The sequence below is a fragment of the Danio aesculapii genome, chromosome 6 (assembly GCF_903798145.1).
Source record: "Danio aesculapii chromosome 6, fDanAes4.1, whole genome shotgun sequence".
Taxonomy (NCBI): domain Eukaryota; kingdom Metazoa; phylum Chordata; class Actinopteri; order Cypriniformes; family Danionidae; genus Danio; species Danio aesculapii.
Window position 1 is genome coordinate 18,611,484 of NC_079440.1, and position 12,836 is coordinate 18,624,319.

The 12,836-nt window shown below is 35.6% G+C and overlaps 1 protein-coding gene across 1 annotated transcript in view; it reads left to right on the forward strand.

The window, feature by feature from the left end:
- iqca1 (IQ motif containing with AAA domain 1) overlaps positions 1 to 12,836 on the forward strand; it is a 115,190-nt gene that overhangs the window by 64,241 nt on the left and 38,113 nt on the right. The window contains exons 10-11 of the mRNA XM_056459711.1: positions 9,572 to 9,678; positions 10,377 to 10,475. Coding sequence (XP_056315686.1) covers positions 9,572 to 9,678; positions 10,377 to 10,475 — 206 coding nt within the window. The remainder of the gene's footprint in view (positions 1 to 9,571; positions 9,679 to 10,376; positions 10,476 to 12,836) is intronic.

A 12,836-nucleotide genomic window follows, 5' to 3' on the forward strand; every position in this document is an offset into this window, starting at 1 on the left:
TAAAATCTTATTTGACATAAAAAAAGCATTTGGCATAAGCAATTGTACATTAGTAATGAATCATTTTATTAAATTATTATTATTATTTAATTACTGTACCTGAATATGCGGCTGGAAGGGCATTCACTGCATAAAACATATGACGGAATAGTTGGCGATTCATCCCGCTGTGGTGACCCCTGATATAGGGGACTAAGCCAAAAGACAATAAATGAATGAATGATTGAATGTACCTGAACACCGTTAGACACAATAAAACAGTTTATTGCAATTGTAACATTTTCTTTATTGTATTTATCTATGCTTTTATTTGTTTATTAGACTTCATGCAGATGCACACACCTATAGAATCATTTAAATAAATCTAAAATTAGAAGATCTTTCCAAATAGAGATCAATAAAGTCATCTGGTGAAATTGTATTCATACCGCAACATATATTGCAGACTAACAAAATATTGCAATCTTAGATTTTTCCAATATTGTGCAGCCCTAGAATTTGTTTTTCGTACTATGGAAGTCAAGGTAAAAGGTTGTCAGCTTTCTTCGAAATATCTTCTTTAGTGTTCAACAGAACACATAAAAGTTTGGAGGCACACCAGGGTGAGTAAATAGTGAGTAAATGGGTGAACTATCCCTTTAAGGAAGTGTCTGTTTCTCACTGTGAGCTAAATAACCGGGACAAATAGGCAAAACAGGCTGGCAGAATGTCTCCGCAGACTGACCGGCATACAAATCTTCCCAAATGGTACATGAGACCATACCATGAAGGTAACAGGCCACTTCGGAGCCTAGCCGAGTGGATACAGCTGACCACCCTCTTCTTCTAAAGTGTTTTTTCACTCCATCTCCATATGGTGGGTGGCAAATGTGCTTTATTTACACCACATTGAGTCGGAGCAGATGTGTGTGGCTGCCCCCCTTTCCCACAAAACTGGCTGTCATGTCTGGAGAAATGTTTCTGCTTTCCTGTATATCCACAGTAGTGTCCGTTGTTATTGCACTGTGTGGGGTTGGAGCGTTCTCAGAGGTCTTCTGTGCCAATAAAGAAGGTTTGACAAAGCTGACCCCTAGCAGTGGTGTGTTTTCAGGGGAGTTAGGTGGATGTTGTCTTTAAACAAACAGGCCAGGCTGCGTCAATGCATCCCTCTGAAGGAGTGAGGCAATTATGTGGATCGTATTGCCCCGGGATGTTTTGAAAATGCGACTTTGAAAAGGAGCCTTTGTGGACGACAGTTTGACCTCTGACCTCGGCCAGAGATCTAATTTCAAAGTTCGATGCTTATTTTTAGGTTCCACCAGGGTGAGCTTTAAAATCAGTGCCCTTTGACCTCTCTGTGAACTTGACAGCTCCGCTTAATTGAGTTGTTTAAAATTCTGAATTTAAGAACTGGCTTCAATTCATGAGTAGGTGTCTGAATTGGATTAGCCACAAATTACAGGAAGTTGAATTAGATTGTTGGAATTTTCTGAATTACAATTAAAAAATGTTGGAAAAAACATTATTTCACCCTGGTTTGTAAAATCATCTTTGAAGCATTTTACACATCAAAACGTCTTTAAAGAATTAGCATTCTGCATCAGCATTGGAAGAAATGGCTATATTTGTTTATACCAGTAGGTGGCAGCAGTCTGTATTCATTCTTTGTCGTTGTATGGAAAATACAAACTGCTAAATGTTTCTAAATCAGACCCCCTAGATTTTCAAAAAAAAAATTTTGTGAACTGTAATCTGGGGTTGCCACAGCAGAATGAACCGCCAACTTATCCAGCATATGTTTTATGCAGCGGATGCCCTTCCAGATGGAACCCATCACTAGGAAACATCCATGTGCTGTCATTCACATACATACACTACGGACAATTTAGCTTATCAAATTCACCTATGCTGCATGTCTTTGTACTGTGGGGGAAACCGGACCCAGCCGGCACTCAAACCAGCAACCTTCTTGCTTTGAGGCGATCGTGCTACCCACTGCGCCACTGTGATGCCCTAAATCAGGGAAGAACATGTTAAATGAATCAGATCACTTTATTCATTTCAGACAGAGTTGTTTCCAGTTAGGATAAACATGTAAAATGATTAGGGTCTTTGCGTTGGTCTTCTTGATTTCATCATTGGCTTGCTTTCATCATTTTTTTTTTTTAACATGTGCACTGGTAAGCAGAACAGCTCATTTGAGTTTTATATTTGAACGACTGCCTAATGTTGAATCATCGTGCTCAGTTGCCAACATGCCAAAAAGGAAAGGGACTGGGATGTTTTTAATGTCAAAAAATATCAAAATCAAATCTTTTCATGATATGATGTGAACTTGTTAGTTCAGAAGAAATGGATTAAGCCACTCAGTTCATATGAGTTTATTTTTGATTTCTTCTGAAGCATCAGAGTACAGAAAGCTAATTGGATTAAAAATTGTATTTATTTGAGACCAAAGATAAGCAAAAGTGTACAGGGTTAATACAATATAGTCAAATTTCTTTATCGAAACATTAAAAAAATGATTGTCAACCTGAGTTTAGAGTTTATTCACAGATATTTTCTTGAAATAAATATCGTCTTGGGGTTATTCCATCTCTTTTAATTTGACTAAACTAACTGACAAAAGTCCTGTTGTCAATCCCAGTTGTATAAGCAACAAATAATAACTTGACTTCTAGTTGATCATTTGGGGTTACATTCAGTATGAGGGAATGCAAGAGAACTGCAGAGTGGATGGCAACCACAACAGCCTGAGGCATCGAGACATTTGCACTACCCATTACATTACAAACCACAGGACTTCTCATACTGTACTTCAGCCTCCACATCAAAGTTCCTGAAGCAAAGAAGGTCAAGGTGCTTCAGGATTGGCTAGTCCAGTTGCCAGACATGAACATTATTGAGCATGTCTGGAGTAAGATGAAGGAGGAGGCATTGAAGATGAATCCAAAGAATCTTGATGAACTCTGGGAGTCTTGCAAGAACGCTTTCTTTGCCATTCCAGATGACTTTATTAATAAGTTATTTGAGTCATTGCAGAAATGTATGGATGCAGTCCTTCAAGCTCATGGGAGTCATACACAATAATAATTATTTTTCCACCACACATTGAGTTTATATTCTATACTGTTCATTATTTCTGTTAAATGACAAGACTTTTGTTTAAGCAAAGTCAGACCTTACTGTGCTCATTAAATAATTAAAAATCAAGGCATGATCATATTTTATTTTGGTAAAATAAGTGTAATCTAGAGGCCTTTTGCATATAAGCCACTTTTAATACCAAATGATCAACTAGAAGTCAAGTTAGTATTTGTTGTTCCCAAAACTTGGATAGATGACAAGAGTTTTGTAAGGTAGTGTACTTTTACTGTGCACTTAATCCATTTTCTCATCTGTGTTTGAAAAATAGAAATTGCATGTTATTGAAGAAGGGTCAGTTGTATGTCACTTCTCTGCAGATGTATCTGATGATTTGAGGAATGTTAGTGGTGGATCAGAGTAGATCTGTTCTGCTACCCGCTTACAGTAGGAACTTCTTACTAAATCGTACTGTATATCAGAAAAGAGTGTCAAATCGTTTGTTGTGATCTGACCTTGTTTTGACTTATTTCAAAGTTATATCACATTCCCTCTCTGATTACAATTCGAGTCTGTGCATATTTCTGTGCAGTATGAGGTTTGGTTGTTTGTTTTTCTTACTGACATGACAAAAATGTAAAAATAATAATAATAATTTAAGCCTGGAAATAGCCATTATTTCTGACCAGATGGCTCAAAATTTATATCATAATTGTAGATTTGGTGAATAGTCAATCAGGCTAAGACAAACATAATTTTGAACATATTTTATCGATTTTGCATTCTTAATCAAAATACTCTCCAAAATATCCTTTATATTCAAATTGAAACCTCAGTCGTAGTTGTATCTGTCGTTTTATCCAGATTAAAAAAAACATGCCAGAGTAATTGGAGGTTCATTCCAATGTGGCAACCCCTGAATAATCAGGGATGATGCCGTATAGTGATTGATCGAAGTGAGTATTTTTTTTTAATTTTAGGAACTGAACTGGAATATAAAAATAATAATCAAGTTAATTTCAGGTTCACAATCCTGGCTTTTTATGGCCACTTTCACACATTGCTATTTCAAGCAGTTTTGACATGTAAATCAAATCCATTTTGGTCTATCAGCTCTAATTAAATTTTAAATACTTTTTTGTGTGTGTTTGTGTGTTGATCCTGAGACGCATTTTGGGTTAAGTTTGCGGTTAATTTCTTTCTATCTCCATGATATACAAATACACAAAACAGCGGAAAACTATAGAGCCAGATCAGTCTCTAAATTAAAATATTTAAAAAAATATAATTCATACATCCACAAACTATTAAATTTTCATAAATTCATAAATTCACAATTCCCAAATCCAATTCGTAAATTCAAAACATGGTTCATAAATACACAAATCCATTTCGTAAATTTAAAACATGGTTCGTAAATACACAAATCCAATTCGTAAATTCAAAAATACCATTCAAAAATACGCAAATCCCACTTGTAACATCAAAACATGATTCAAAAGTACACAAATCATATTCATAAATTCAAAACATGATTCAAAAACACGGAAATTCAATTAGTAAATTTAAAATACCATTTAAAAACATGCAAATCCAATTCATAAATTCAAAACACGATTTAAAAGTACACATATCATATTCATAAATTCAAAACACAATTCGTAAACACACAAATCATATTTGTAAATTCAAATCATGATTCAAAAACACGCAAAACCAATTGTAAATTCAAAACACGATTCAAAAGTACACAAATCATTATTCATAAATTCAAAACAATTCGTAAACACACAAATCATGATTCGTAAATTCTAATCATGATTTAAAATCTAGCAAATCAAATTTGTTAATTCAAACCACAGTTTAAAAATACACGAATCCAATTCCTAAATTCAAAATAACATTCAAAAATACGCAAATCTAATTTGTACATTCAGAACAGGTTTCAAAAGTACACAAATCCAATTCATAATTCAAAATACCATTCAAAAATATGCACAACCAATTAGTAAATTCAAAACACGATTCATAATTTACACAAAACCATTTAATTTGCCGAAAATATTTACGAGTTTTGCTTGTGAATTGACGAATTGTGTTTCGTATTATGAATTGTGTTTTTGAATTTACAAATTGGATTTCGTAAATGTGTATTGTACTGCGCATGTTTAAATTTTATTTTGTAATGTATTATTTTTGAGACTGATCTGGCTTCATAGAAAACAACTTCAGACTTTTTGTGAGGTCAGGCCCTGCCATTTAATCCTATTCCAGTTTCCAAATCAATCTGGCGTATTGCCTTCAGTCAGGGCAGGAAGTAGGTGGAAATGGACTTCCTGCCAGGATATGGCGCGTGAGAGCGCAGCACGGAGTACAATCAGATGCTGCGTTCTCAGCCAGACTACAGCACCTGTGCTTCCTCTGCGCTCCACACGCAGGAGCTACAACTGAGGCCGACCAGACCTCTCAGAATTGTTTCCTCCTTTAGACACAGTGCTGACTGATGTTCTCCTGGCTTTACTTTGATGCATTGTGTCCAGCTTGAATTTGTTTTCACGTGTCAGAATATGTATATTTTGCTGTTCTGAATGAACGTTTGGTTAAGTATAATGATGGCTTCCCGATGGTATGATCAGGTTAGCACTGTTTTTGTCATGTGCTGTGTTATATACAGTACACTTAAAAAATACATTTGCTGTTTGTTCAAACTACATATTTAAATTGAGCTGAAACAACACAATTCTTGAATTTTTGGAGGGACAAAAGTTATTTCTTCATGCGGCCCCAACACACATTTATTGTATGGAACCCAGCATTTTTACACTGTACACAACACCATTTTCTACTAAAAAGAGAAACATTTTAACATTTTTTGTCATTCGCTTTCATGTCAGCTGTGTTTTAGGCTATGAAAAGGCACACTTTTTTTTGAAAATGATAGCTTAATAATGCTTTTGAAAAGATTAGTGTTGTTATTTTGTAAGAACTGTGACCTAAAAGCATTATGTGTTTTTACTTGATGGTTTATTTAACAGTGGTGGACTAGAGGACACTTGCTAGATCCAAATTCATATTATTCATATTACTACTTTATGTAGTCTGTGAAAAGAAGTAATATGTCTGGATTAGTATTCAAAAAACAATAGGCGAGAAGTACCCACATCACACACTTCCTACTTCCACAGAGATTCTGAAGTGCTCATTCAGTAAACATAATACTTTCCCATGAGGACACCAGAGAGAATTTATGAATGGAAGTAAAGAAATGCAACTGACACTGGTTGGTCATGTGATAATGACAATGTTTTTGTGCTGCGCAAAATATTGAGAGTCATTGCAGGGTTCAACGCTAAGGATTTTTTCTACTGGCCCGTGGTTCAGATTTTAACTTGCCCTGACAAAATTTTCACTGGCCCCACCAAAAAAAAGACTTTAATAGCTATTTCTTAGCCACATACAGCATTTTAAATTATGTTTCAAAAGCCAAACATAATTGTAATACCTACCCTTTTTATTAAGCATAACTTTTTTAATACAACTGACAATTTAAAAAAAAAAATTATTGTGATGTAACTAAATTTGATTGTGTGTGTGTGTGTGTGTGTGTGTGTGTGTGCGTTAAAATTAAAATTGTTAAATATTTATTACAATTTTAAATAACTGCTTTCCTATTGTATGTAGTTTCTAATAAAATTTTTATTCCAGACATTATTGCTTTTATTACTATTACCATTAATAACAATAATATTAATAATAATAACAACAATAATAATTAATATTAGTGATTTTTGAAGGATCATGTACCTCTGGAGTAATGAAGCTGAAAACTCATCTTTATAAAATAACTGTTTAAAAGTAGTTTATCATTTCATTTAATCATTTTTAGTGCAACATTTCACAATTTTGCTGTATTTATGATTAAATAAATGCAGCCTTGGTGAGCAGGAGAAGCTTATTTTAACAAATTTAACAATCATTCTGACCCTAAACTTTTGACCAGTTGTGTATATAATATTTTATAAGTGAAAATGTGCACTTTAATTTTGACACCCACAGACATAGTCACCAAATATAAATCAGAGAGGTCAGACTTTCTCATACAGAGCCTCATTTCAGTTGTCAGGTTTTGTAAAAATCTATCTATTGAATTAATCAATCTATTAAAAAAACATTGGCTAGAATTCTGCATTATAGTCTAAAATTATAGAGAGAAATAACATATGAACCGAGACTGCATCAGATCATGAAGCAGATCAATGTTGATCTTTCTTTCGAGCTGTCAGTACAAAAATGAACAAAACAACTGGCCTAATACAAATTATTATAAGATTAAAATATGGAAAAATTATCAGATGGTAACTTCGGTCAATTTTCCTAACGGATAAACAGCTCTCGGTAATATTGCAGCATGCTTTCACTTTCGCATTAGACATGAAGCACATATTTACCAGTAGGAATAACATCTCGTCTTACTCATCATTCTCTCTTCGTATAGCCGTATATACGGCTATTATACAATCATAATACACTGTGATATAGCCTGGGTCGTTAGTTCGTTGCATTGTTTTGTTTTCTCACTACAATCGATCGGCTTAATCGAGCAGAGACCATCTTATTCAGGCAATCTCGGACTGATTGATTTGGTGTGGATGCGAGCGTGATTGCTGAATTCACATATGTCAAACGAACCACGCTAACGAGGGAAACGAGACCGATAATGTCTATGTGTGAAAGCACCCTAAGATTGTATTTGCACGCAATTGACAGACAATCGCAGCCAAACTTTTGTGACAAGGCAGCATTCTAACATTTTGTACACTGGCCCAAGCGTCTCGCATGCTGGCCAAGGGCCATTATTGTCGAGCCCTGCATTGTCTGACATGAATCACACTTCATTTTAAGGTAAAATTCTCACTATCAATAAACAATTTGCCTCAATAAACTCCTAATTTGCTGGCTAAAGTAATAATTCATCAAAAAATAAAATTACCTCAATTTATCCACCCTCAAGCCATTAAAGTATATGACTTTTGTCAAACAAACACAGTTGAAGTAGTTTTACATTTTATCCTGGCTCTTGAAGGTGCCATAATGGTGCTGAATAGTGGCTTATTTAAAGCTTCCAAAAGTGCATACATTTATCATAAAACTAACCCATTGTAACAAGGGAGTTGAAGTGACAATGGAGGTGAGAGTCCAAACAGTTTAATAACTCTGAGTCAGGCAGGCACTGTTTAAACACAGGAGCAAACGAGTACATACAAGGAAATCTGGAAACGCAAAGGTCAAAGGCAAATGGTCGATACAGGTGGCAGACGATGTAAACAAGAGAACAAGGCAAGGGTCAAACACAGAGAGACGAAACCAGGAAAACACTTCATAATGTTAAAGGGTATACAGCAACACGACTCAGCAATGAGTGTGACAACAACAGCAGTCTATATACTCTGAGTAATCAGTCCTTGAGCAGCTTCCAGCTGTGTGTGTGTAATAAAAGGTGAACCGGAACAGGTGTGAGTGAGGTGCATGACAGGATTTGTAGTTCATACGGTGACAGGATTGTAGTCCAGGTAATAATGATCGTGGCCCCCATATACCACTAGGTGGTTAACAAATGTCTTATGAAGCGGATCAATGTGTTTACAATAAAAATCTGTGCCAAAATAAATTTTAGGCTACAAAATATTTTCATTGAGTCTGTTTGTCTGTTTATGTAGATGTGTGTATTTAATTTATTTAGTTAGTTATTTTCTATAGTTAATTTCAGTAATATTATTAAATAATATGTGAATGTTTAAAGTCAAGCCTGAAATAATGCATACCCCCGTGGTGAATAATTTCAGGCTTGACTGTAAACACTCACATATTATTCAATAATATTAATGAAATTAATAAAAAAAACTGAATAAATTATAATTTATTCAGTATATTATACTGTATATGATTTATGTGCAGTATATACATGAGATTTAAGTACATATGATTTATGTACCCTGTAAAAAATCCATAATTTTAAGATTTTTTTCCAGCAGCTGGGGTGCAAAAAAACATAAAATAACAGCTGTTAACTACAGAAATTTACCGTAAAATAACAGATGTTAAACAGACTGTCACAGACTGTCACCCCAGCTGCCGTAAAAAAAAAATAATAAATACGTTTTTTTACAGTGTACTGTACAATACAGTTTGTAGAGTAAGGTCTTTAAGTGGATCTATTATATGAGAGACTTACAAATGGTTCCAATTGGATTTGCATTGTAAACCTGGTTTACAAAATTGGATTTGACGTGGTAGTTACTATACTCTCAAAGTAATTTAGCATAATCTGATTTTTTACTAAATTCTGTAAATGAAGAGCAAAAAACGTCCACAGATTCTGTCTAGCCATAGTGAGACTTATTACTTCAGCCTTTGCTTTGGGTTTGTGTAAATGGGAATAATTTGCACAAAGTTGTTGTCTATGCATAAAAATAATTTAAAAAACATCCACATTGCTTGTGTGTTGCAGATGTTTGGCAAAACCGAGATGAACAACAGAACTTTCTCCAACGTTTTGATGCTCAGTTGGTGCGAGAGGAGAAGAGGCTAGAGGTTGAAGAGGAGCTCAGAGTTCAGGTGGGTCCAGATCTATCAACAGGGGGGAATCTACGGGGCTGTGATGTAGGGTTTCCTGGTCACTAGTACCTCCAGAAAAAAGTGTCAGTAATACTAAACATTTTATATTCTGTTTTAAAAAAATTGACACTTTTTGGATTTAAAGATGTATTTTTGTTTATATATTCGAGTTCTTTAACTCTAAATAACTTCTTTAAACTAAATTTACAGTACAATAAAAAATCTGTCTTCTGTGGTTCAATATACAGCTAAATATATGGTAGAAACATCTCTACATTTACAGTAAACTACTGCATTTTGTTATTTTTTACAATATTAACACACTAATGTATTGAAATTGAAAAAAAAAATATATATATATATAATGAGGAGAGGAGAAGTGACTGGAGGTTAAAGAGGAGCTCAGTTCAGGTGGGACCAGATCTGTCAACAGGGGGGAATCTAGGGGCCTGTGATGTAGTGGTCCCAGTAAACTCATCTTTAACCTGTCAATAGTCTGAGAAGTGAGGCCCTCAGCTTCATTATTTAGTCCAGGACTCTCATGACTTCAGGCCCTGGTTGGAAGTAAAGAATTCAGCACTCTCTCTGCACTACATTTTATGAAAGTTATAACACTCCATGAAAATAAAACACCTCAGCTCTCTCGCTTCCCCTGTGGCCTAATTCATTTTACTCAGTTTTTTTTCTCTGTGTTTCAGGTGGACGAACTGATGAGGCAGGAACTAAAGAATCTTAAGCTGGTGGTGGACAGAGACAAGGGCAAGAAAAAGAAAAAAGTCAAGAAAAGCAGTAAAAAGGTAAATGATGAAGTGTTTTCCTTCAGATAAGACATGGAACGTTTCAAGTGACAGTGTGCAGATGCTCAGCTCTCAGATTGTAGATGGTGACTGGTCAGTTAACTCTTGTAATGTGTCTTTTAGCCTGGATGGATTAGATCTTGAGATGTACTCTCTGTTTATGCACCTTGTGTTAGGGGCCCTGGGGTCATACAGTGATCTGCCCTCATGACCAGGAATGTGGGCTGGACAGATAATCAGTGAAGGTGTCTTGCCCTCGTCAGCCTGTGTTTTGATAGGGCCTCTTTTTCCCACCTTCTCTACCATACACACACGCACACTCACTTATGCACACGCACACAAACACAAAGGCAATATATGACTAGTGGACATAATGCCTGAGTAAAAAAAATGTACTGCACATAGACACAAGACCCAACCAGCTTCACTCTTTGTAAGTATCAAACTGATTTCAGTAATAACGGTAGAGTAATTACCACAGACAAACACAGAGCACTCAAACACTGTACCATTTAAAAAAAAAAAAACCTTTCCATGAATAAATTTTATATCAGAGCTCCAGCAATGGTTTATCAGTGGCAGATCCTCATAGAGCATGTCTGATGCATGTCTTAGCAACAACAGATGCCCCAGGAGCTTGAGCTCAGAAGCACGTTCAATGCTGAATTGCTTAAATGGATAGTTGGATAGCAAAGATGAAAATTCTGTCATTGTTTATTTGTCAAAAACCTTTTTGAATCAATATTTTGAAAAATCATGGAAACTTGTAACCATTGATTTCCATAATATTAGTTTTTTCCCAATATGGAAGTCAATGGTTACAAGTTTGCAAGTTGTATGCACAGCTATTGTTTTTTAGCCAATGATGAACTTCCAGTGAGAGCTTAATATGACTATTTTCAATTTCATAAGGTTTCTTTTTCAACATCGATGTTATAACGTAATTCAATTATATTCAGTTAAATAGACTTAAGCATCCATTTTGTTGTTAAAGCGTGAAAAGAGACGAAAGACGGTTTAAACACAGGTGCCATCATTAGCGGCAGGCTAGCGCAGAAACTCCATTGAAAATACTGGGGTGAAATTAATTTCCATATTTTAAAAACATGGTGTGGAAACATATAATTTAATGCAGTGCTTGTTGTTTGGTCCGATACCCACTTTATATTGTATCTCAGCCAGGCAGTAAAGATGGCTGTTTTTTTAATGAAATCAGACTGAATTTAAAAGTCTATGTGCATATACTCTATTCCAACATTTTACAAAATATTTTTTGGAAAAAAAGGAAATTCAATAACGGTATGGAACAATTTGAAGGTCAGTAAATGGTGAGTAAAATTTAATTTGAGCAAATAAAATAAAATGTTTGGGTTTAATTATTTTTTGGCCTTTGCAGTTTTCATTTTTGTTTTCCACCAAAACTAGTGTGAGGCAGCAGGGTGGCACAGTGGTTAGAACTCTTACCTCACAGCAAGATGGTCGCTGGTTCGAGTTTCCGCTGGGCCAGTTGGCATTTCTATGTGGAGTTTGCCTGTTCTCCCCGTGTTTGCATGGGTTTCCTCCGGGTGCTCAGGTTTCCCCCACATTCCAAAGACATGCTCTACAGGTGAATTGAATAAACTAAATTGTCGATAGTGTATGTGTGTGTGAATGAGTGTGTATGGGTGTTTCCCAGTGCTGGCATCTGCTGCTTAAAACATGGAATAGTTGGCGGTTCATTCTGAAATAGAGACTAATGTCGAGTTCAGACTGCATGATTTTAGCCTCGATTTTGACTCACCACCAGGTTGAGAAATTGACGACAAATTCCTGAAATCACAGGCAAATCGGTAACAATTACACAGTGTGAACTATCAAAGACACAATCTGAGAGAATCACCGATGAGTCGCCGACACCCATGAGATATTTGGGATGCTAAGTCGGCGATTCAAATCATGCCATGTGAAATGTGATCTGATTGAAAATAACATCGGCGATCACCTACAGTTAATGAGAGAGCAGCATCCACTAGTGTGGGTATCTGATAACAGATAATAATAAAAGATATACTGTACTACGTGACCTTGCGTTGTTTCCATGTCACTTCTCGCATGTGTTTGGTTGTGAGATGTACTTTGCAGACCGAGACAAAGTTGTCTGCGAATCTCTTATTGTAAAATCATGCAGTGTGAAACCCCCTGATGCCGATCCATCTTGCAGTGTGAACATTGACGAATCGCTACCTCAGATAGTCGTGCACTGTGAAAACATCCGTGAGTTGAAAACTTTGAAAATCATGCAGTTTGAACACGGCATTCTGATTTTTTTTATGAATATGGTTGTCACTACCTGCTTTTTTAAGAAATTAATTTGGTTGCCAT